The sequence below is a fragment of the Equus przewalskii genome, chromosome 13 (genome assembly GCF_037783145.1).
Source record: "Equus przewalskii isolate Varuska chromosome 13, EquPr2, whole genome shotgun sequence".
Taxonomy (NCBI): domain Eukaryota; kingdom Metazoa; phylum Chordata; class Mammalia; order Perissodactyla; family Equidae; genus Equus; species Equus przewalskii.
This window is the reverse complement of record NC_091843.1, coordinates 53,116,912-53,142,649: the sequence shown is the minus strand read 5'-3', so window position 1 is coordinate 53,142,649 and position 25,738 is coordinate 53,116,912. Positions and strand designations below refer to the sequence as shown.

Here is a 25,738-nt window from a genome sequence, read left to right as displayed (position 1 = left end):
ACCAAAATGCTTGCCAAGATGCCTTGAACTATTTATCCTTTTATTTGGTTATGGTGATGGTTTTTCTAAAATTAAGTACTTCATTTATTCCATAGGTATTTATAAAGCAGGCCCTCCAGTTAGAATTGGGAGCTAGAGCAGAGAACAAGATAAGTTTGAACCCGAACTTTTTGTCTTGGAACTTAACTTCTAATCATGGAAATGGGTAATAAGCAAGATATTTACAAACTGTGATATACGCTGTTAAGAAAAATAAACAGTAATGTGATGGCAAGTAATGAAAGGGAGAGAGAATAGTTGGGGAGTGAGACCTGAATGTTGAAAAGAAGCTAGCTAGACGAAGCCAGGCAGTTAAAAGGTAGATAAACCACTCTGAGGTGGAAAAGGATTGATATTACCAAAGAACAGAAAGAAGGTCAATATGTGGACAGGAGCCAGTTGAGTGACTGAAAGAGTAGCTTGAGATGGGTTTGTAGAATTAGGACAATCCTTTAGGGTATTGACCATGGTAAGGAGTTGAGATTTTATTCCAAGTGCAGTGGGGAAACTATTGAAAGGGTTTAAGCAGGGAAAATTATTTGGTGTAATAAACGTTTTTAATAGATTACTTTTATCTTTGTGTGGACAGGAATTAGAGGGAAGCAAGAATGGAATCATCAGACTATTAACAGTAATGCAGGAGAGAAATGATGGTGGCTTAGACAGGGCAGTAGCATTTAGTCGAGATAGAAGAAGTGAACAGAACTGGTATCAGTTTTGCAACTAGAACTGACCAAATTTGCTGATGGGACTATATGTGCAGGTAAGGGAAATATTCTCAAATAATATAGATTTTTTAAAAAAGAATATTTAAAATTAATCTATTAAAACATAATATTTAATGCCAGTATTCTACATGATAAATATTTTCTTGACAATTTTGTCATTTTTATTTTATTTTGTTCTTTTTGTTTTTTAGGCTTACGCATCTGGATGTGACATTGTTATACTGGGAAGTGATTTTGAAAGATTGCAAATAATCCCAGGAGCTAAACATGGAAATATTCAAGTAGGATGTGTAGACTGTTCAATGCAACAAGGCAAGGTTTGTAATCTTGTGGTAATATGAGATTTGTTTTGTCTTTTGTCAGCATAGTCTCTGAGTTAGAGACTCTCTTAGTTTCAAAGACAAAGCAGCTACAAATTTCTTTGGTTCTCTAAGATGCACCGTTAGAAACCAAAATTCTTGACCCTCTCACATGTATCTTAGAGATTGTCAGTAATTCCATTCTTATATAATTTTGAAATACAGCATAATCTTCTCTAAGAGTTGACAAAGAAACATAATACTTATTACCTGTAGAACAGATCTAAAGCTTACTTATTTAAAAATTAATTAGATTGAGGGAAAGGAATGACAATAAATCTTACATCTATTTGCAAGTAAACTACTGAGGTGAAATCGTTTGTTAGAGTCATTCTTTATCTATAAACAGGTAGTTATCTCCTTGTAACTTTTGAATAAACTTTGTACTAAAATGAGGATAAACTTTTGTAAAGTCTATAATTTTTTTATTAATTTATTCCAAACTATAAGAAAAATGAAAGATTTTATCTGGACCTCTGTTTGCATCTGAAAAGTGAAAAGTAACCTTGAAGGTAAATCAGCAACAGCAACAAAAGAAACAGGATATATGATTCAGTTCTATATCATACCAGCATTGGGAAAGTCGTAACTAGTAGGCAGCATAGTGTCTAGCTTGATGTAGCACTACATAGGCATAAATGCCCAGGCCTAGGTATAGTTATAGCTAGCCTGGGCTGAACTTTGCAAATTTATTTTGATAGTTAAATACATTGCTTGACTATATGATTCCACCAGAACACTTTGTGTGAGAAATCAAAGTGGTCCCAACTTTTTTTTTAATAATTTAATCATTTCTAATAAACCTGCCTGTCTGACAAGTTACTTCCTGTGACCAAGTTTAAAGATACTCATGGTGAAAGGGGTTTCAACTCTTGCAGTCTTTATCTGTTTGTTGGACTACTGTTTTTTTTTTGTTGTTGTTACTCCAGTGTCCCTTACCTTTAATATAGTTACAAGTGTCTCTCATCTGTCTTTCTTTCATTCACACCTATCATTCTCACTACACTACAAAAATCGTCTTTATTACGGAATGCTAAAAACTCTTTGAGACTTCTTTCCTTTGTTTCACAGATATCAGTATAGTCAAATGATTCCTTAAAGTGTCAGGAATAAAATTTATATGTTCTGGTACCTGGGGACTTCTTTCTGCCTTTAAGAAGGAAATGCTGCTTGATGACATAGGGATCGGTATTTTATTGTTACTGTTTTTCTTTGTAGTACTATCAGATTAATTTTCCTGAGAAAATTCGTCTGCATTTGTTATTCATTTGCTTAAAAACATTCTTAGCTTCCCATTACCTTGGAAAAGTTCAAATTGTTCACCTTGACATGAGGCCCTGTACAGCCCGGTTCAAATCTGCCCTTTTGGCCTCATGTCCGTTATTCTGTTATAAGGGACCCTCTCTTCTAGCTGGGCTAATGGTCAGTCATCTCCAACCATTCCTTGCCTCTTTTAATTTTTACACTTGTGTTCATACCATGCCCTATTTCTAAAGTGTAATGTTCACTGCCCTTTGAAATCCTACCCACACTTAAAGGTCCAAACTAAACATTCCCTCCCAGACCAACTCAGTGCAGATGATTTCTACATTCTAAGAACTCCTCGGAACACTTAAAATAACCATTAGAAGGTTTTTTCCCATACGTGTGTTACATCCTCATTCCTTACCCCCTCTTTACTAGGTTATATGTTCTTATTTTTATCCCTGATTCATTCACTCCATCTGTCTGATTTCTGATATTTTGATGTTCTTCATTTGTGGCTCACTTAAGCTGTTATAGTGGCTACCTTATAAAACCAGAAGGCTCTTATAGAGCCAGGAAGGGTTATGCTCCATTGGTTTAAAGAGTTAATTTTAAAGATACTCAAATAGAATATTGAAAAAATATACTCCTTAGAGTGTTCACAAAGGAATAGTGCTAAGTTTTATTTTTAAAAAGTGAAATATACGTCGACAGAATTGTGAACTTTGAGAACAGATAACCTAAAAACTCATTTTTTAAGTCATGTCAAATTCCGTACTTGACAAGGAATACATCAATACATTTTCTTCTGTGAGGAAGGGAATTAACATTTATTGTGCGTCTTATAGATTATTATATACTAGATGTTTCACAAATGTGATTTGAATCTTCAAAACAATTCTATTAGGAAGACAGTATTATACATATTGTAAATGTAGATAGAAAAAACTAAGATTCATAGAGATTAACTTGCTAGTTACAGTTAGTAAGTGACAGTACTGGGATTTTGACCCAGATATTGTGGTCTCCAAAACCGACATTCTGAAGTATTGGTGAATGAAATTGTGTGTATGGGAATATTAAGTTATACTATTCGTTTGTTTTGCTCTTTTAATTCATAAGTAAGTTAACATATTCATAAATTTTCTTTCTTTTTTCCTCTTAAAAGATTGCAGCATCCTATGGAAATGTTATCTCTGTTTTTGAGCCAGTTAACCTACCGAAGCAAAAGAAAAGTTTGGTCAGTAATTTATGATTCTTCTTTTAGGAATTGAGATGTCTTGAGGATTAAAAGATACTATTTTTAAGAGTTCAAAATCAGTGTGATCATCAAATAAATCAGTATAAATTATACAGTATAATTAAAAATACATGTTAAATGTCACTTCCATATTAAAAATGTTTAAATCTTTCATTGAAATAAAACTAAATTGTGCTGATGAATTGTCTTGAAATGTTTTGCCTTTTTTCCTTCTGACATTTTTTCATTTATTTTTTACTCTTTTGGGGTTTCTTTTCAGGAAGATCAGCCCTGAGCTAACTACTGCCAATCCTCCTCTTTTTTCTGAGGAAGACTGGCCCTGAGCTCACATCCATGCCCATCTTCCTTTACTTTATACGTGGGACACCTGCCACAGTATGGCTTGCCAAGCAGTGCCATGTCCTCACCCGGGATCCGAACTGGCGAACCCCGGGCCGCTGAGAAGCGGAATGTGCACACTTAACTGCTGCGCTACTGGGCCGGCCCCTGTGTTTTCTTTTATAATAAGTATTTGAAGAGCCAGCAACTTTAAGTTTGGCAGTTACTTTATTGCTAGTGTCAAGCACCATTGTCCAGTCATATGTGGCACTTTATTTTTATGATCCACTTTTGTATAGTTTTTCTGCCTTTTCTTATGTATTTTGTTTTTAAAGTTACATTTTAACTTTTAATTGCAGAATCTTATATCTCCAGGACTTATTTTCTTGCACTTATAATATTGTGTAGTATAGTTGTTAATGGGTCAGTGAATGTTTTTCTTTATAAAGAAACTATACGCAGAAATAGTTCTGAAAGCTGGTTAAAACAATAATTTATAATTATTGAAGTTATGTAGTAGATTTCTTGGGTGCTTTAATGCTCTTAAATATAGCAGACTGATCAGGTCATTTTACCCATCTCTACTAAAGGTTAAACTGGTGATTTAAATCACATAAAAGGGTCAGCATAGTGGGGTCTTAAGAGTATTGTATTAGGAGTCATAAGGCTGATTTCTTTCTCAGCTGCTTTCTAACTATTTGATCCTAAGCAAGTCAGCCTTACGAGGCTCTTTGCTCAATTCTGAAATTGGTTAATATCTATTCATTCTTCGTGGAGATAGTATAAGGATGACATAATATCAAAGACTGTGTGGAAATATGTTAAATAGAAAGAAACAGTCTTTTAATAATAATCATACCTTTACATATCTTTTAATAGTTGTCATTTTTGCTCATTAGTATCTTATTAATATCTCATTAGTATCCTACGAATTCCCTCTGGCTTAGTTTGGCAGCTGTTATTTCTTTTTTATAAATTAGGCAGCCGAGGCCCAAAGAAAATTAAGTGACTTGACCAATGAAACAGCTGTTAAACCACAGAGCTAAGAATAAAATCAGCTGTATTGATTCCTAGTTGTGACCATTCTTTTCCTACCTTGTGTTAATGAAAGATATTTTCTCTGGGTTAGTTGATAACCATTTTTAAATTTCATGGAAGGAGAGACCACAGTTCTCTTCTGATTTCTATTTGTATTTATTTATTAACTAATGAATCCTATATTAGAGGCTCTTATAGACTTATGAATTAGTAATTGACAGTACTAAAAATAAATTTTAAAGATGGTTGCTCCACCCAGAACAATATATTTCAAATAATACTCGATAAATATTTGTTGAAGGAAATAGCTGACTTTAAAAAAATATCAATACGTCATGTTAAAATTCCTGTATTAGTAAGGGTAGAATCGACAATTTCAGTTTTTGCCCATTTTTCTCTTGTAATAATTATAATTTTAATATAATAGTGTCGAAAACTTAAGAAGAAGAGACTGGTTTAATGGTTGGCAGCACTGACATTACAGAGAGGGTAAAAAAAAAGCTTGTTGAATAAGGGGAAAACTGGAACAAATGGAAAAATCATAGACTTGGAAGGTGTACAAAATCTGTAATTCTAGCAATATGAGAACCACTGCCTCAAGAGAATGTTTATGGGTCTCGGTCTATGAGAGGTTAGTGAAATCAGCTTTGTAGGCCACAACCTGAATTTAAAAGAAAATGAAATCGAATAGAAAATATTAGAGTGCATCACATGTGGTAAGGGTGAACTTAGATTGCATTTATGTGTATATGTAGGTGTGTTCTTGGTCACAGTGCAATGTATATTTTTTACTGGTTTGCAGGTAAAAAAAGTTTGCAAAATATTGCTTTAAATATAGTATAATGTAAGTGTTACATATCTTATTCCGAATTTTCACACATACCGTATGACCTCAGGTGGGGATGAAACATTAAAAGAGAAGCCAGCTTCAAATAGCAGAGACACAGACACATTTAAAATTAAACTTTCAAAACTCTAGTAATATTAAATTAATGATTATAATTTTAAAAGTCTAATATTGTCCAAGGTGGCCTATACTTATTCGTTGTTTAGATATACTAAGGATGGACTTTTGGACATCTGGGAATGGATGTTCTCTCACTAATCCATAGCATATTCCTTATTTTTTTTGACTGAATTGAACATTTTGTTCTCCTTAAAGATGACTACATGGGGACCGGCCCAGTGTCATAGTTGTTAAGTTCACACGCTCTGCTTTGGTGGCCCAAGGTTTGCGGGTTCAGATCCTGGGTGTGGACCTACACGCTACTTATCCAGCCACGCTGTGCTGGTGTCCCATATACAAAGTAGAGGAAGACTGGCACGGATTTTAGCTCAGGGATCATCTTCCTCAAACAAAAAAAGGAAGATTGCCAACAGATGGTAGCTCAGGGCCACTCTTCCTCACACACAAAAAATGACTACGTGGACAGTTAGACCTCAAAAAAAAGTGACTACATGTATTATTAAGAATAATAAGCATGAATATATACATTTGACAGAGAAAAGATGCAAATAATAATTGACTAAATGACTTTTTTCTTTTAATTTTAGGAATTATATAGTCAATGGCAGAAAAGTGGCCAATTTTTTCTGGAATCAATAGCACACAATATAACTTGGGATCCTACAGGTAAGAACACAAGCAGGATTGACTGAAATGGACTGTCACTTGTGTAGGCTGTTGCTTTTACTACTTTCATGTATTTCAGTTCTGCTTTTGTGGGAAACACAAAAGTAAGTGAAACAGATTGTACTCTTTTAGAGCCTGTACTGAAATTAAGACAAATATGCACTGTAATAATTTTCAGCTATGGTAGGAATACCCGTTGTTTTGTGAAGGAGACATTGATTCTCTCTGGGAAATCAGTTTCATTGAAGAGGAGCCTTTTGACCTGAAAGTAGATAGATTTTAACAATGAAGGTGGGGATAGATGGAGGAGGGAAAAAGGAATTGAATTCTAAGAAGAGATAATGTGTGTACGTATCAGTTATCTATTTCTACATTAAAAAACCATCCTGAAGCCGTTTTTACCAATCTACCACGGTGAGCAAAGGCACAAAGAAAGAAAGCATAAGATGTATTCTAATAATGGTTTGTACTTCACTGAGGCTGGAGTGAGTCTGGTGATGAGATAAGATTGCAGCATACTATGGAAGGCCTTTAAAGTCATGCAAGGAATTGAATTTAATTCTTTTTATTGTCTAAAAAGCATTAAAGTTTTTTGAAAGTGGCTAGTGACAAGCTAAGATTTATGGTTTTGCAAGAATTTCTGATAGCAGTGAGTTAGGAGAATCAGAGACAAGAGGGACAGGAGGATAAATATTATATTATTTATAATTACCTTTGGAAAGTATGCATTCACAGTAGTCTGAATGAGAAATAAGAGCGTGTTTCAGTGCCTTTAACATAGTAGGTGCTCAGTTAATATTGAATGGCTAATGAAAGGATTACACGGATATGAAATGCATTTAGATGACAGAATTGACTTTACTTGACAACTGGATTTCAGATTACTTTCAGAATATCTGTGACCATAAGAAGAAGAGTGATATGTAGGAGTTAGGTATAGAGAAACTTAGGTTTTGTTTGGATGTGTGGAATTTGGAATGCTTGCATATCAGATAGCAATATACAATAGATAGATCATTTGAATCTAGAATATAAGAAAGAAGTTACCTTTGGAACATAGAACTAGAAGTCATCAGTTTAGGTAAGATAGCTTAAATTTTAACATAGTACATGAAATGGTGGGAAAAAAATGTTAATTTAGAACCCAAAGTTTAGAACTTTTGGAAATCATTTTAGAAGATAACAGAGATTATTTTTGAGATTTCTGAAAAAAAATCACAGTGTTTTAGAGTGTTTCTTCCCATGAGATTCTAAGATTGATGCTTACTAACTGGTAACCTACATGTATGTTTTATGCATATAGTGAAAAGAGGTCAGACCTGGGTCCAAATTTGGCATTTAGTACATCACTTTGTATATAACTACTATGGATAGGGTGACTTATGTCCCAGTTTATGCCTGTTGTCTTCATATGATTATTAATAGAGTCACTTTCACAAGTGTTATTATTTGGATGATAAATTATATGGCTACTCTATTATAGCACTACAATCTGTTGTAATTACTTGTTTACATGGTTTATTTTTTTGATTAGACAAGGGCCAAGATTCTGTTTTATTCAGAATCTAGGGGTCCGTCATATATTACACTCTCAATAAATGTTGATATATTTGACTACAAGTTTTGTGATCACGAACAGATTACTTAACAGATCAAGAGTGATTAACTCACTTGTAAATTAAAATAACATCTATTTCACAAGATAGTTTTTTAATGATCCAATATGGTAGGGTATATGAAAGTACTTGGTAAATGATAAAGTTCTATGAAAATATTGTTAGCAAGTGAACTGGCTACTTGAAGTGTCATATTAATAACTGTAATAAAAATATTTAATATTTGAATTGAGTGATATTTCTTTAGTAATGATGTAGTTGTTGATTGGGATTTTTGTATCTGTGGTTGTCAGTAATAATGCTTCAGAGGATAGTATTAATAGTTCTTCTAAAATCATCATTGTAGAGTAGTATTAAAAGATAATTACTTATTTTCTTAACATATCTGTAGTGCTTTGACAACAGCTTGTCGCCATTGTCTTTTTAATTGTGATTAAGTTAAAATTTACATAAAAGTTTATTTTTCTTTTTATAGTCAAAAAGTTTAAAATTTAGTGGTTTGGTTGAGAAATGAGTTATTACTGTAATAAATATTTGGGAGCTATTAGTATATTATTATTTTTGCAAATAAACTGCAATTATTTATAAACAGTTTAAATATTTTAAGTGAAGTATTAGTATTTTGGTTTTGATCAGCATTTGCTTATTATTATATGTCAGGTATTGGGATATAAAGAAATTTTTTCAGATGGCATTAATAAACTGACTATAGTGCTTTTGCATTGTCTCCAAACCCACAGTTGCATCATGCTTACATTGTAATATTTTCTGTTTTAGACTTTTTATGCTATTTTTCCTACTTTAATATCCATACCCCTGCTCTTTGTGTTCAAATCAATATATTATACCATACTTTATCTACTCTTGCTTCATTCCATACCTGGGATTGATTATTTTGTATTCTACATTAAATTTTTAATCCTTTATGGGATACCTTAATTTTATCTTAAGTTTATGTTAAAGAAAAGAAAACTTTTAAAAATCAAACTCATAGATACAGAGAACAGGGTGGTGGTTGCCAGAAGTGTAGAGTGTGTGGGTGGGGGGGGGTGGGTAGGTGAAATGGGTGAAGGAGGTCAAAGAGTACAAACTTCCGCTTATGAAATAAGTAAATCATGGGGATATAAGGTAGAGCGTAGTGACTGTAGTTAGGAAGTTGCCAAGAGAGTAAATCCTAAAAGTTGTCATCACAAGAACAAATATTTTATAACCATGTGTGGTGATGCATGTTAACTAGACTTATTGTGGTGATCATTTTGCAATATATAAAAATATCAAATTATGTTGTATACCTGAAGCTAATATAATATTATATGTCAATTTTATCTCAATAAAAAAGAAAAGAAGACATGTCTGTTGCTAAGCTAACCAGTAGAATAGTAACCATATTTAAATAGAATATTTCATTATACTTTCTGGGCTGTTTTTATCTGTCTGTGAGACTTTCCACCTACTTGCTTCTGTTTTTTTTCTTTTCAAGATTGTCACCTCAGCTAAGAACTGTTGCCAATCTTTTGTTTTTCTTCTCCCTATGGGCCCCCAGTACATAGTTGTATATTCTAGTTGTGAGTGCCTCTGTTTGTGCTATGTGGGACGCCGCCTCAGCATGGCCTTATGAGCAGTGCTATGTCTGCACCTGGGATTCAAACCGGTGAAACCCCAGGCTGCCAAAGCATAGCACGTGAACTTAACCACTCAGCCATGGGGCCGGCCGCATACTTCCTACTGTTTATTGAGCTTCTGCTAAGTGCCTAGCCTGTACTAGATACGTTATACATATATAGCTAATCCTTACAAGAAGTCTAGATGAGTATAATTGTATAGATGAGAAAATTGAGGGTCAGAGGTTGCCCACCTAGATCAAATTTGCATGTCTATTTAAGTGACTTATTTGAGATTTAGATACAAAGATTTCTGATCTAAAGTCTGTGTTTTGCCACAGACCTACTTTCCTTTGGAAATAAAGTGATCTTTCCAGAGAGACATGAATCCATAGTCTTTAATTGCCAGAGTGAATGCCTAATTTATTGTCAGCTTTTTGGCCAACATTGTGTCTCCTCCATTATCTTCTTTCTTTGGATGATAGCACAATCTTCTACTCACTTACCCAAGTCATGAAGCTGGAATCTGTCCTTAAAACCTCTTGTATCTCCCTGTGTTTTAGGTGGTGATAAGCCTTGAAAATTCTACTTTTTGAAGTGGCTTTCGAATCCTTGCTTCATGCTTTAATATTTGATTCAGATCCTCATGATTTCACATTTGTATTTTTATGGTTAATTAACCAGGTTTCTCTGTGTCTTATGTTTTCCCTAGTCTTGTCTGTTTAGAGTTCTTTTCTTTTTTTTGAGGAAGATTAGCCCTGAGCTAACTACTGCCAATCCTCCTCTTTTTGCTGAGGAAGACTGGCCCTGAGCTAACATCCATGTCCATCTTCCTCTGCTTTATATGTGGGACGCCTACCACAGCATGGCTTTTGCCAAGCGGTGCCATGTCCACACCTGGGATCCGAACAGGTGAACCCCAGGCCGCTGAGAAGCGGAACGTGCAAACTTAACCACTGTGCCACCGGGCCGGCCCCTAGAGTTCTTTTCTTTTCTTTTTTTTTTTTTGGTGAGGAAGATTAGCCTTGAGCTAACTACTGCCAATCTTCCTCTTTTTGCTGAGGAAGACTTCCCCTGAGCTAACTTAACAGCTGCGCCACCGGGCCAGCCCCCTAGAGTTATTTTCTAAAAAGGATCTTTACCCTTCTTTGTGTATTGGAGTCTTTGAAAGTATGGTGAAAATTATAGATTCTCTTTCTAGAAAAATGCACAAGCTATACATGTTACTTTGCATATTATCTCAGTGGAGGGAGGTTTACAGACCTCTTCAAGTCCGTCTATTGACACTCCCCGTGCCCCAGTTGAGACGTCTTGTTCTAAGATACAGGTCCAATTATGTAAACCCCTCCTTCACTTAAAAACCTTAACTCCCAACCACATATAACAAACTCCGGACTCCTTATGAACTTCAAAAATGCTTCACAGTCTGACCCTAAAATTTTTTCCAACTTTATTTCTTTTTCTAGTTCTACTGTGTACCTTATTCCTTAATCATACCAGACTATGAGACATTCTTGGGAACATATTTGAACTTGCATGCCTTCATGCATCTGTTCATAATATTTCTCTAATGGAATGTGAGCCTATCATGAAAAAAGACAATGTTTATTTGTCATTGTATCCCCAGTGCCTAGCACAGTGCTTGGTACAAAGAAGATGCTCATTAAATGTTTGTTGAATGAGAGATTATAAAATCTCTTCCTTTTTTTCCCTCAAGCTGCTTCAATAAAAGTAAAATACAGCCTTACCCATACTTCCCTCAAGTCTTTTTTTGTTATTTGACTTTTTTTAGGAGTTGTACTATCCTTATATTATTATATTAATGTCTTATGCATGTAACTTACTAATTAAGTACCTAAATAATAAATGATGAATAATATATATATTTTTTAGGCAATCGTCTTTTAACTGGTTCTGACTGTTTGCAACTCTGGTCCAATGCTAACTTGGAGAAACCAACTGAAGATGAAAATCCAGATAAAACAGATCTTAACTTTGGGGATTGGAGATGCATTTGGCATTGCAAGTAAGTAGTTAATTAGGGGATTAAACTGATAAACCTATATGTTAAACTGTATAAAACCTGTTCTGTATGATTTTATTATATTATGAATGCATTTTAGTTTGTGTAAAACCACACTAACATAAAAAGTATTGACTTTTTATTCTGTGACATGCCTTTTATTGTATATAGAGTTCAGCATTTCCCATGTTCTATACATTCTATTTTTTGTTTATTGTTTTTGTTTTTCGTGAGGAAGACTGGCCCTGAGCTAACACCTGTGCCAATCTTCCTTTATTTTTTGTATGTGGGACACTGCTGCAGCATAGCTTGATGAGCAGTGTGTAGGTCCACACCCAGGATCCAAACTGAGGAACCCTGAGCCACCGAAGTGGGATGTGTGATCTTAATCACTGTGCCATCAAGCTGACCCCTCTTTTTTTTTTTCCTGAGGAAGATTCTGAGCTAACATCTTTGCCCATCTTCCTCTATTTTCTTAGTATGTGGGCCCCCAGCACAGTATGGCTGCTAACAGATGGGTGTAGGTCTGTGCCCAGGAACTGAACCCAGGCTGCTGAAGCAGAGCATGCCGACTTAACCACTAGGCCACTGGGGCTGGTCCCAGATTCATTGTTTTTCAGTTGTTGAATAAAACAACTAGAAAGAAACATAAGAAGTGTATAAGGCCTATATGAAGATCATTAAAGAGAAACTTGCTAAATTATGTGAAAGGAGACAGACAGAGATAACCTTTTCTTCTATGCTTTTGATTGGAAGTTTTCCTATTGTGAGGAAGTATATTTTCCCCAAATTAATCTGTGCATTGAAAATAATTCTTATTAAAATCACACTGGAATTTCTACTTTTGAGCATAGTTCTAAACTTCATTTAAAAGGACAAGGGAAAATCAGGATGATTCTGAAAGAAAAAAAGAATGAGGATATCCTGTATGGTACAATGAATTCTGACACTGTAGCTGGTCAAGCAGTTTGTTGTTGATAAAGGAACAGACAGATTAAGGTCCAGGATTATAGCCGATTAAACATTGAGATTTAACATATAAGATGGCATTTTACGTCAGTGTGACAAACTTGCTTGCTAGCTCTGTGGAAGAGAAAATGAAGTTAGAGGCTGTTTCATATCTAGCACCAAAAGAAATGTCAAAGGAAGGAAAAAATTGAATTTCTATACAATGAAACAACTATTAGAAGAAAATGTAGGTGAATTTTCATGTTTTAGAGCTACAGTGTCCAATATGGTAGCAGTTAGCCACATATGGCTGTTGACCACTTGAATTGTGGCTAGTCTGAATTGAGATGGTGCTGTAAGTATAAACTACGCACTGAATTTCAAAAACTTAGCACAAAGAAAAGAATGCAAAATATCCTATTAATTTTTTATTGATTGCATGTCAAAACAATAATATGTTTCTATATTAAGTTAAATAAAATATTAATTTCACCTGTTTCTTTTTACTTTTTAAAGTGTGGCTGCTGGGAAATTTAAAATTACATATTGGCTAACATTTGTCATTTATGTTCTATTGCTATTGGATGAAAAGTGCTGCTTTAGAGTTAGGGAAAGACTTTCTAAGTATGACATCAAAACTAGAAAATGAAAGGAAAGGAAAAAATTAATAGTTTTGACTGTGTCAATAAAAAAATTTCTATAAAGAAAAAAGACCATAAGGAAAAGAAACAAAAACTTGAGAGGAAATATTTGCAATTTGGGGTTAATGCCTTTTTTAAAATGAAGTCTTAAAAATTAATGAGAAAAGAGCAGATATTGCAATAATAAACAAAATGGACAATGAAGCAAAAATTTTTAAATGGTAGCACATATGAATAAGAAGTGTATTAAGAGTTGATTGATCTCACTCAAAATCAAATAATATTAAATATCCAGAAAGAAGAGGATGAATAATATCTATTACTAGTGAATGTTTGGAGAAACAGATACTCTTATATACTGTTAATAAGGGAGTGTAATAGGTATTAAAAAGGGTTAACATGTGGAGAGGGAATAGAATTTTGCAAAGACAGTTTTTAGAAAGAGCTGTGGCTTTGCTTTGGAGTATTTCGTACAAGGTTGGGGAGAAGGGAGCAGCAAAGTGTTAAATTGCCTTCACCACAGATCTAGAAAAGGGCTTTCCTGGGTTGAACTAAGAATTTGAAATGTGTTTCATGCATTTGGAAGAGGGAAGAATCTTAAATTAAATCAACATCAAAGTATACAGTAGTAACTTGGACTAGACATACTAGTTATTTATTCGAGACGATTTGTTATTTAAGTAAGCAGATATTTAAGTATTTATTTAGCAGTTTTTAAATAACTAGCAATTATGCGAGTTTTGATTTAGGATCAGCTGAAGATTACACTAACTGGAATACATTTAAAAGTTGAGATCATATTCTATTTGTGGTGCATTTAAAACACTGGTTACACTTGTTAGATGAAGATCAGTAACTACAATAGTGAAAAAGAAAGTAGGGTAAGGGGAAGAAGAGTAGAAGTGATATTTGAGTATAGACTTGAAGGAGGTGAGGGAGTAAGCTGAGCATGCATATCTCTGGGAGAAGAATGTTATAGGCAGAGGGAACATCAAGTGCAAAGACTCTGAGGTTAAGAATGTGTTTTAGCTTGTGGCTGGAGTAGTGATCAGGGTGAGGAGTGATGAAATGATCAGTCAAGAGTCAGCTTATAGGTTATTCTGTTGCTTTTGTCTTTTATTCTGAGTGAGTAGGAAAGCTGTTGGGGTTTTGAGCAGAGTATTCCCTTTTAAAAGGACTGCTTTAACTGGTGTTTTGAGAAAAGACTGTAGGGGAACAAGGTCACAATCATGGAGACCAGGCACTTTTAATAATTTGTCTTAAGGATATCCCTAAGATTAACCAGGTGCATAAAAATGCATATGGAAGAATGTCCATTGAGCCACTTTTTTTTTGTAGCATAAAAAATAAGAAAACTGCAGTGAATTGTTAAATAATTTAAAATTATTGTATATATGTGTAATGGACTACCATAAGCCAATAAAATAATACAGTTCTATACACATTGCTATGCAAAAATGTTCATAACATATTTTAAATAAATATTACAAAGCAAACTGTAATTATGACCTCAGTTGCTATCCTCTCCTCCCCTGCACCCTTTCAGATAAAACAGAGAGGAGAATGGAGAGAAGGGTTTGGAAGCCTCTGCATTAAAATGTTAACAGTGGTTTTGCCTGGAATGAGTGTCATGGTATTGGTGAAACTAGATGATTTCATTTTCTTATTTTCATCCATCTGTATCAGTATTTTCTATTACGTATTTATGGCATTTAAAATCAGGAAAAAAAGTTACTCATATTTGGAATGAACTGTGACAGAATTCCTCTTTGGCTTTTTACAGATAAATTTAAGATAAATCTCTCTAAGCATGAACTTGGGTAAAGAAAAGGAAAGCAATGATAGTGAGAGGTGTCTTGAGATCAGCATATATGGGTAGCCAGAAGGGAAGGGGATGAAGGGAAATGAGCTAAAGCTCTTTGGAGAAGAAAAGACAAGTATGCACCAAGTATATAGGTGAAGCTGGCAGGCTAAATCCAGGATGGTTATAAGTCCCTCATTAACCCACACATAATCTTTAATTAGGCAAATGCTGCCTTAAGACAAAATTCATTTTAAAGTATTGATTTATTGTCCATGAAAATGTATTTTGGAATATGGATATCTGTGGCTCTGGAAATTAGATTTCCAAGTTAAAGAATGAAATCTTTTTCTCTTTCTCACATATTAAGAGAATGAGGGTGTGACTCTTTTTCTTAAGCTTTAAAGACTGGTAAGTCATTCCTTGGATGATTCTTATGTGTGGATATTCTTACATAAAAAATAACTTTTATATTTAAGTTTTATGTTTTTAAATTTATTTTACATTTATGACATATGCTTAAAAGTGAGTATGCAACTTTTGTTATCACAGAATTTTCTATTATTTGAAGCAAATTGCAGAATGTAGATTAGAGAAGTAATATTGCATTCACTTATTTTTTTTCTTGAAAATTATTCTTTATCTGTTTAATTTACAGAACTGCTTCCCAAGTTCATTTAATGAAATTTTCACCAGATGGAGAATTTTTTGCCACTGCTGGGAAGGTAATTTGTGAAAATGCTATTGCCAAATTGTATTTATGGTTTATTTTGAAACTTCAAAAACGTTAACTGGCTTCATTCTTTTGCTTATTTAAGTTGAACGTATTTTCTATTAAAAATGTTAAATAGCAAAAAATTGGCTAAATATAATGTTAAAGGCAGTATGGTATAATTGAAACACCACAGACTTTAAGGTAGATCTGAGTATAAATCTGCCATTTGTCAGCTTTTTGATCTTGGACAAGTTAATCCCTTTGAACCTTGGTTTTGTCATGTGTAAACTTAAGATAAAACACCTACCTCATAGGTCATTAATCATAGGATTAATTTAGACAGTATATGTAAAGTGACTGACACAGTATGTTGCATGCAGTATACTGTCATTAAACTATAGCTACTATTTATATTAATTATCTTTTAGCTGGCAGCTGTATTAGGCTGTATTTAAAGTGTAAGAATTTACAGACTTTCTAGAAAGACAATTGTAACCATTTTCTTCGTATTTACCTGTTGATTTCAAAACAATTGTATTTCCTTGAAATTATTTTATTTCTAATCATTGGTTCATAAGCAATACATGCACAACTAATAGTCTGAAATTATTGTTCTCATGGCTCAAAGCCTTCTGCAGACTAGGAATGTGAGATGCCCTAAATCCTCAGTGAGGTTTTTTTGGGAGAGAAGTGGAGCTGTTTATTCTGATTGACTTTACAGGTGGGAATGCAATTACAGTTTAAGAGCAGAACCTGGTACATTCCAGTCTCCCTTGTTCTTCCCCTCCCAAATTAGGAGATGCAATTTTGATCGTACTTATGATATTTTATATAGTAGTAGTTGTTAACTAGTTATTATCATCGTCAACATTTTTCTTTGAGCACTCCTATGGTAATTCATGAAAACTGTCCTTTATTTTAAAAAATTAGCAGCCCTTGTAAGTCTGCTAGTGGTAATGCTTTCTTATTTGATATTTGGCCCAGTGGGAAAGCTGAATCCTTGAATTCATCTTTCAGTCTTTTCCTTAATGTCTCCATTTTCCATAATGTATGGTAACTAGCATTTTCCTTGAACCAACCTTTGCAAAATACACAGGTTCACACACCTTAATTCTCAAAGCACAATTAAAGAATACTAATAAAAAAGTATCAGAATCAGAGATTTTCTTCTCATTTCCTCTATGCCCAACCCCTCCTCCCATCCCTAAGTTTCTGTGGTTGGGGAGAGAAATCTTTTTTTGCTATTTGACGTAATCTTTAATTTAATTCTGATCTGGATATTTTTCTATTTTTTTTTTCCTTAGGATGATTGTCTTTTAAAGGTATGGTATAATGTAGAAAACTGGCGGACAGCTGTTACCTCTCCAGATAAAAGTTCAGAAAAAGAATCCCAAGGAGAAATTGACTTTTCTTTTGTATATCTGGCCCATCCTCGAGCTGTGAATGGATTTTCCTGGCGAAAAACAAGCAAATACATGCCTAGGTCAGTGGATTGGTCGTTTTCCCCATGTATTAAGAGAACGTTATCTTTGTGACTTAGACTGCTTTTCTCACTTTGAGAATGCGTAACCGTAGGACTTTTGCCTGTGAAGATTCAAGTAATATTAGGTAGTCCCTGGCTGGCAAACATCTGGCCATGAGTCAACTATGATTGACACTGAAGAGGAGAGCTGTGTGAAAGGATAATTTACTTTCATATCAGATGTCTTAAGTGACAAAGTTGTGCATCTTTTTCTTCTCTGTGTATGTATCCGGTTCTTTTGTCTCTTAATCATTCTCCAAATTGTCATTTGCATGCACTTTTTCACATTTCACTCCTTTGTCTTGTACCCTCTATGCATATCTTCTCTAGTTTCCTTTTTTTTAAAAAAAAAATCAAAGCAAACAGCTTTATTGAGAGGATATACTGTAAGGCCTCAAACATTTCTTTAACTGCACCCAACATCCTTTTTTTTTTGAGGACGATTAGCCCTGAGCTAACTACTACCAATCCTCCTCTTTTTCTGAGGAAGAGTGGCTCTGAGCTAACATCCGTGCCCATCTTCCTCTGCTTTATATGTGGGATGCCTACCACAGCATGGCTTTTGCCAAGGGGTGCCATGTCCACGCCAGGGATCCGGACTGGCAAACCCTGGGCCGCTGAGAAGCGGAATGGGCAAACTTAACCTCTGTGCCACCGGGCTGGCCCAGCACCCAACATCTTTGAGGAAAAGAGAGTGGGTTAGTACACTCTGATGCCCTCAACTAGGTGTTAGTTCAACCTACACATACGTGCACAAACATATCTGTTAGTGCTTCCTTTCTTTCATGTAGTCTTTGTAAGAGTTGATGTCCCATTGAATTTTTGCCTATAATTAATAAGTTATAGAGACCTATTACTTAAGTATAGGTAGAAATCCCTTTTTGTTCCACATGGCTATTTTCAATGTGACCAGACCATGTAGGAGCAGTATAGTTTTTCCCTTACCTTTTTGTCACCTGAGATGTCTTAAGCTGATCTGTGGTAGTTTACCTGGATCATTTGTTAACTTTACTTTTGCTCTTTTTTTTTTTTTTTTTAAAGATTTTATTTTTTTCCTTTTTCTCCCCAACGCCCCCTGGTACATAGTTGTATATTCTTTGTTGTGGGTCCTTCTAGTTGTGGTATGTGGGACGCTGCCTCAGCGTGGCCTGGTGAGCAGTGCCATGTCCGCGCCCAGGATTCGAACCAACGAAACACTGGGCCGCCTGCAGCGGAGTGCGCGAACCCAACCACTCGGCCACGGGGCCAGCCCCTAGTTTTGCTCTTTTTTGAGCCAGCAGAATATACCTAGATTAAAAAAAATTTAATTTTTTTTAGTATTAAGACTGATTTTTTTTTAGAGCAGTTTAAGGTTCACAGCAAAATTGAGGGGAAAGTATAGAGATTTCCCACATACCCCTTGCCTCCACACATGTATAGCTTCCCCCATTATCAATATCCCCCACGAGAGGGGTACATTTGTTACAATTGATGAACCTACATCAACACATTATCATCACCTAAAGTCCATAGTTCACATTATGGGTCACTCTTCATGTGCATTCTATGGGTTTGAACATATGTATAATGACATGTATCCATCATTGTTAGACCTAAGTTTTTGGAACTATTTTCTATTTCAGTAGATACTATTCTTCCTACCTCAGCCCTCCAATCTAACAAAGCTTAGGATTAGGACACTCTAGGAACAGTAATGGTTCTGCTGTTAGAAGGATTTGTCAGAGTCTTTGGGCTAAAGGAGAATGGTGTGGACATTCTATATTGTCATCAAAAGCACGCTCACCCCAGCTTCACTTTGAGAACTATTGCTTTAGTACCTCTGAGACCATTGCCCATGTATATAAAAATGTGTTTAGAATAGAATGAGTTGTGGCATATGTTAACTCTCATTTTAAGAGTTACAAATGATCTCAATAAAGATAGCTGTCATCACAAACTGTGAATCTTTTGGAACTATTTAAGATTACATCATTTCAGAGACTGATTTCTTCTGATATATCCAAGTGTTTTCCTTCACAGGTGGTTAGACCACCAGAATACTAAAAAAGAGGCTTATGAATTTGTGTATCTTCTGAGAGCGGACAGTCACATCTGGTCCTGACCTCGTTCACTCAGTTTTGGGGAAAGTGATCACAGTGGAGGCACAGACAGATGCCTTAAACTGGGCCATTATGAATGCTGATAACAGCAATAAGGCATACTAGGTTTTTTTTTCCTGCTTATGTTCATTTTATCTCTGTCAACTAAATTCTGCAGTATAGGGAACTATGTAGAGAACTAGAATTCTCTTTAGTTATGACATCTTTTTTTTTTTTAAAGATTTGAAAACTTTTTTTGTCTTTTTCCTTTTTCTCCCCAGAGCCCCCCAGTACATTGTTGTATATTTTTAGTTGTGGGTCCTTCTAGTTGTGGCATGTGGGATGCTGCCTCAGCATGGCTTGATGAGCAGTGCCGTGTCTGTGCCCAGGACCCAAACTGGCGAAACTGTGGGCCGCCAAAGCAAAGCGTGTGAATTTAACCGCTCGGCCATGGGGCTGGCCCCAGTTATGACATCTCTTAAAGGTCTCCAGAATTTCATTTTTGGATCCATGTCATTTAAGAACCAGCCAATCTCCTTGAGCTCTTCCGGTTTTCATTTTTGTTTCACCAAGTTCCTGCAGTTATATAATGGGAATGCTGACCCTTTCTTATGAGAGAGATCCCATTAAAGACCATTGCTCTTTCTGATATGGCATCTTCACCAGGCAATACAGGTGCTTTGTTTTTTGCATAAAATTAAGATAACCAAATGGTAGTACTTTATGCAAAGGGACTGCTGGCTTGAGAGAGAAGAATTGGGAGTGTTTGTTATGAGCATATACTTCTTTACCAATTAAAAATTGATGAATGTAGGACAGGTTGGGAGGTTTGGATATCCTTGAATAACTTCCAAAAGTTGATTCTAGATAACTGGTTTAGGCTGTTGTTACATCAAGATAGGATAGATGTTGTGAAGAGAGAATAAGATACCTTGAAGAAGAAGTGAGGAAGGGAGATATTGCCAGAGAAGTGCCTCAAACAGATCAGGGTATTTCTTCCATGCCCTGCTTATGTTACCTGCCAGCTGTTTGCACTGGCTATCCATAAGGCTTGGTATCCTGAGGAGAGTCACCAGGGGCCACCCACACTCAATGGTCAAAGCCCTTTCCATGCTTCTGAGCTGTGCACCTTTCTTGCTTGCTTTGTTGCTCTTACCTAAGTTCTTATGCCTTTTCTGATTGCTATCTTTTTAGCCCTTTAGTCTCCTACCTTCTGCTCTTCCTTTATAAGCCTTCCTATTCTGCCAGTTACTAATTAGCACTATGAACCTTGAACTTTCCATATTACCTTTTGATATATTTTCTTCTGTTTCTATTTGCTTACTTTTAATCTCATTGCCACTGCCAGTGTGTATGTGAATGTACTAGAGAGAAACTATAAAGGGAAGGAAGAGGGGGGTAGGTGAGGGAGGGGGATAGAGAAAAAAGGGAGAAAAAATGAAGGAGGAGGAGGGAAAGGCACGAAGATGAGGAAAGGAGAGAGAAACAGAGGATTTGGAAAGGAAAGAAGAGCAAGGGCCCTAGAGAGGTGGGGGAGGTGAGGGTCAGAAGGAGGAGAGGTAGAAAGGGAGGGTGGCCTGGAGCGGCAGAGAAGCAAACAATTGTGGGAGAAGGCAGAAGGAGAGAAGCCCAGAGAGGGGGTGGAAAGGGGAGAAAGGCAGGGGAGTAGACAGAGAAAGTGGGGTGGGGAGGGAGGGAGAGAGGTGAGAGAACAGAGGGCGCAAGCTGAAGAGGAGAACAAGACAAAATATGCTCTTCTCCATTTTCTTCCCCTTTGCTATTGTTTTTTTATAATCTGGTAGATATGTTTAACAAAGTGACTACTACAGAATGTTTTTATTTCTTTAACTTACTGAGTTACTTGATAGAAGCCTTCTACTAATTGTTCTTTTTTTAATCAGATATGTTTGAATAAGTGTCTATTACAGGATATTGTGACTTCTTTTTCTTTTTTTTAAAATTTTCTCAGTTACCGGATTGAAGGTAGTCTTTGTTGGTAGAGTTTCAGCCTTTGAGCTCTTGATGCTTACGAGGTTTATTAAGATGCATGTAATTGATTTTGCTTTTATTTTGTGGAGTGGCAAGACAGTAAATTCACTGAAAGTCAAGAATGACTAAGGAGGGAGGTGGCTAGTACTTATTTTATCATGAATTTTCTATTTTTGCACTTCACTGCTTTTGGCATATGTGAGGCAAGGAGAGAATAAGTGTACTAAGTAGTTGCTGTAGCTTGTTTGTGACCAATATGCACGGAGTATTTATTTTACTAATTAGTGTGGAAAGTAAAAGTCAATTTTTGATGTTTAGTGTAATTGAACATGGACTGGTAGTACAGATTCTTATTATTTCCTTAATATTGAAAACAGGAAGTCATCTAAAAATGATTTATCTTTGAATGCTTTGTATGATTATGGAACAGCTAGTTTTCAAATTTTGGAGAGTATTCTAAATGAAGAACTATGAAATAATTCAAATAATAGCCATCCACTGAATAAATCAGATAATTTTAATAGAAGATGTTGGTTTTTTTCTTGCTTATTAATGGAAGGATTATGACATCATCTCAGTCTATTCTTTAGATGTAAGAGGAATCTTATAAGAACTGCTGAATTCTAGGCAGAAAAGAAATAGGTTAGCAAGCATTTGCTGTGATGAAATCAAATACCCACTCAGTTGTAATGGTTTTGATTAAATATGTTGCATAAATATATATTGACATTTTCTTCATTGGAAACTTAGTCTGTGCATTTAAGTAATTATAGAAACATTGTAGAATGTGATAATGTTTGAAATTTGTGTTTTTGCCTCTAAAATCTTTTTATTCCTTAGGGCTTCTGTATGTAATGTACTGTTGACTTGCTGCAAAGATAATGTATGTCGTCTTTGGGTAGAGACATTTTTACCAAATGATTGTTTGTTATACGGAGGTGACTGCAACCATTGGACTGAACCAATTAATTTAATAAATAACTTCAAGAGAAGTGTTTCCAGTAAAGAAAGAGTTCAAAATGCCTTAGATGTGAGTGTTTTGTTAAGTGTTATTTTCTACAAGTTTTAAAATCTTTTGTACATTGCCTTTTTTGTAACATTCATCCTAATTAATATTCAAAGTCATATGGATAGTTAGAAAAAAAATATGTGACTTAGGAAAACAAGTCTCAGAAAATTTTCAGTTTTATTTGGTTCAAAAATTATTCGTAAGGATTTTGCCTAGAGCATAAAACTACCTATAATTATGAAGTTAATCTTAGGTTAACTGATGATAACAAAAGGATGATTAAACTTGACTTAGCTAAAATAATATAAAGTAAATTAAAATTAAAATCTGAGAATGCAAAGATTTGACTGGAAAATTATTTTTTCTTTAGAGTTTAGGGTATTTTGCCCTAATTACGGAATGACTGGAGTAGTTTATCAGATTCTGTTCTACTTTTATCTTTAGAACCCCCCAGAACTTGGAGTATTTATTTTACTAATTAATGTGGAAAGTAAAAGTCAATTTTTGATGTTTAGTGTAATTGAACGTGGACTGGTAGTACAGATTCTTATTATTTTCTTAATATTGGAAACAGGAAGTCATCTAAAAATGATTTATCTTTGAATGCTTTGTATGATTACGGACAACTGTTTTTCAAGTTTTGGACAGTGTTCTAAGGGCTCAGAATATAATTAAACATATATTGCAGGGAGACTCAACAACCAGTAGAATGGTTATGTGTAATAATAGGTGAAAAAAGTCCTTGACTAGGAATCTGAAGACTTCTTGTTCAACTTTTAGATGACCTTGCGTTCTGTATAAACTATTTTATCATATGAAAGATGAGAATAATAATATTTGCACTGTCTTATGTGTCAGATGATAGAATCTCTTTGAAAATGCTTTGTAAATTATGAAATATCATCCTAATGTATGATGGTAATATTATTCAATGCCTTGTGGCCATAAGTAGTTAACTGTGGATACAAAGAGAACAGTGTACTTAGAGACATCATTGTCCACAGACCCATTATTGTAAACTTTTTTTTTTACATTCACCAAATTAGAAAATAAACCAAATAAAAATTGCAGAGTATTGTGTGATGGTTAGAAGAAAAGTCAGACAGTTTTAAGTTCTAAGCTTATCCTTCAGGTTTCAGATTTGCTGTACAAAAATACTGAAAGACGTTTGTAGGTATAAACTCATCAGAAATAGGATATATATAATGTCTACCAATCGTTATGTCACCTATATATATATATATATATATATATGCTTATGACAGTATAGGCATTAGTTTTGTTTTTATTCACACAGGTAAATCTGAGACATTTTCGTAGAGGTCGGAGGAGATCACTTGCGGTTGTAGCACATACCGGATACCTGCCACATCAGCAAGATCCTCATCATGTCCACAGGAACACTCCACTACATGCCAATGCACTTTGCCACTTTCATATTGCAGCCAGCATCAACCCAGCCACGGGTAATAAATCACTGTTCAAAAAGTGTTTTTGGAATTGAGTAAATTGATTTTATAACAAATAAGTTAGACTTTTAGTTTCTGAATAAGTGAAAAATTGGAGGGGGCTTTTTTAGCTAACTTTTCATTGTAGCCAGCTCCTGGTTACACAAAAAGACGTTTTTGTTTCCTTGTTTTCTTTTTAAGGCTGTGATTTGGTTTGTGATTTAAGATCTTGATAAGTTGAGATTCTTTATTAGTTTATTCAGAAGTTGAGATTTGATCTAATACTTAACGTAGAGGTTAACACCACAGAGTAGTATTTTATAATTATTATATAGTTGTTAAAATAAAACCAATGTGTTTAGTAATTGTTCTTTAGAGCCATTTCAGGAAAAGAGCAGAAATATGTAGAAGTTATAACTGAAAGAATTAAGAAATTTATCTCTATAGTCAAATATGTACTATTAGACAGATTGAAAGATCTGGAATATCTAGCTGTATCATTCTAGTAAATATTTTCTGTGAGTTTAAAAACCAAATGGTCACAGTTGGAACATTTAAGGTGGAAACTTAGAATATTACTGGGAAAAAAATGTAAACCAATATTTGCACATGATAAATGCCGTCTTTACAGAAAGTGAAAAGTAAGAGCCTCCTTTCACCTCTGTCCCTCCGTAGTCCTTCTCCCCAGAAGATAACCACTAGTGATGAGTTTTTGTATATTTTGGGATATTCTTAAGCGTAAATTAAGCATAACTTATTTCCATATAGCACATTGGATTTTCACTATTACATTCTTTAAGGAACATAGCAATAAATATGGTCTATTAGTTACTTGAGTCAAAGTGAGAAGTGTTCCAGTAAGTTAAAGTGTAGAGATACTTGTGGTAGGAATGAAGAGTATTTGCTGATTTTCTTAGATTTTGTTTGGTTAACAACAGTCCCAACTCTGAAAGAATCCATGAGCCAAGAAAATATAAAGGGGAGAATATTGAATTAGTTTTATTAAACAGTTTTATTGACTTGGGAAATAACTATTACCTTTATCAAAAGACATATGTTGACAGTGGTTATAATACCCAGAGACAACTCTAAGTTCAGTGGAATAATTTTGAAAGTCTCTGCTGAGTAGAGGACAATATTTTGAGAATAAAGCAAGCTTGAATTCTTACTTTAATAGAAAAGGCTAAGGGATTATAGAAAAAGAAATCTTAAATTCCAATGTTTCATCTCCTTGACTACCTTCCAATAAGGAAAACTCTAAATCTTTTCTTTAGTTTATAGGTCCCTAAGGAAAATCCATACATGTAGAGCAAATCAAAATAATATTAGTAGCATCTAGATTAGACCCTATGGAGAATTCATTTCCCTAAATTAGATCTGTTGGAATGACCTTTCTCAATGCTCTATTTCTTACTCAAGGCCTAACTTTCAGATTTGACTTTGCTTTTTTGCCCATCAATAGAAATAGATACAGGAGAGGAGCTTGGAAGAGCATGTTCTATGAGTTCTAGTTCTTATAGCCTTTCCATGAAGATTTCTCATAAAAAACAACTTTAGTCCAATTCTTTGAGTGAGGTCAAGAGACAGAAGAAATGTGCGTTTCCTTTTAGCTAGAATGCTTCTGCTTAAAGCCAGCATTAGTCTTTCCTTTTTGTGTACTTAACAGCCAGGCCTGTTGTCTACTAGTGGCATTGTTGATTTCTTTTGAGTTGATTGTAAGTTGAAT

The 25,738-nt window shown here is 34.8% G+C and overlaps 1 protein-coding gene across 5 annotated transcripts in view; it reads left to right on the top strand.

Annotated features, from left to right (window-relative positions):
* Nucleotides 1-25,738, top strand: part of DMXL1 (Dmx like 1) — a 137,898-nt gene that overhangs the window by 19,301 nt on the left and 92,859 nt on the right. For all 5 annotated transcript variants that reach the window (XM_070569483.1, XM_070569482.1, XM_008516045.2 and 2 more), the window contains 8 exons: nucleotides 959-1,084; nucleotides 3,540-3,611; nucleotides 6,543-6,621; nucleotides 11,732-11,864; nucleotides 15,910-15,976; nucleotides 17,271-17,449; nucleotides 22,396-22,585; nucleotides 23,862-24,030. In XM_070569483.1, coding sequence (XP_070425584.1) covers nucleotides 1,070-1,084; nucleotides 3,540-3,611; nucleotides 6,543-6,621; nucleotides 11,732-11,864; nucleotides 15,910-15,976; nucleotides 17,271-17,449; nucleotides 22,396-22,585; nucleotides 23,862-24,030 — 904 coding nt within the window. In that variant the 5' untranslated portion in view covers nucleotides 959-1,069. The remainder of the gene's footprint in view (nucleotides 1-958; nucleotides 1,085-3,539; nucleotides 3,612-6,542; nucleotides 6,622-11,731; nucleotides 11,865-15,909; nucleotides 15,977-17,270; nucleotides 17,450-22,395; nucleotides 22,586-23,861; nucleotides 24,031-25,738) is intronic.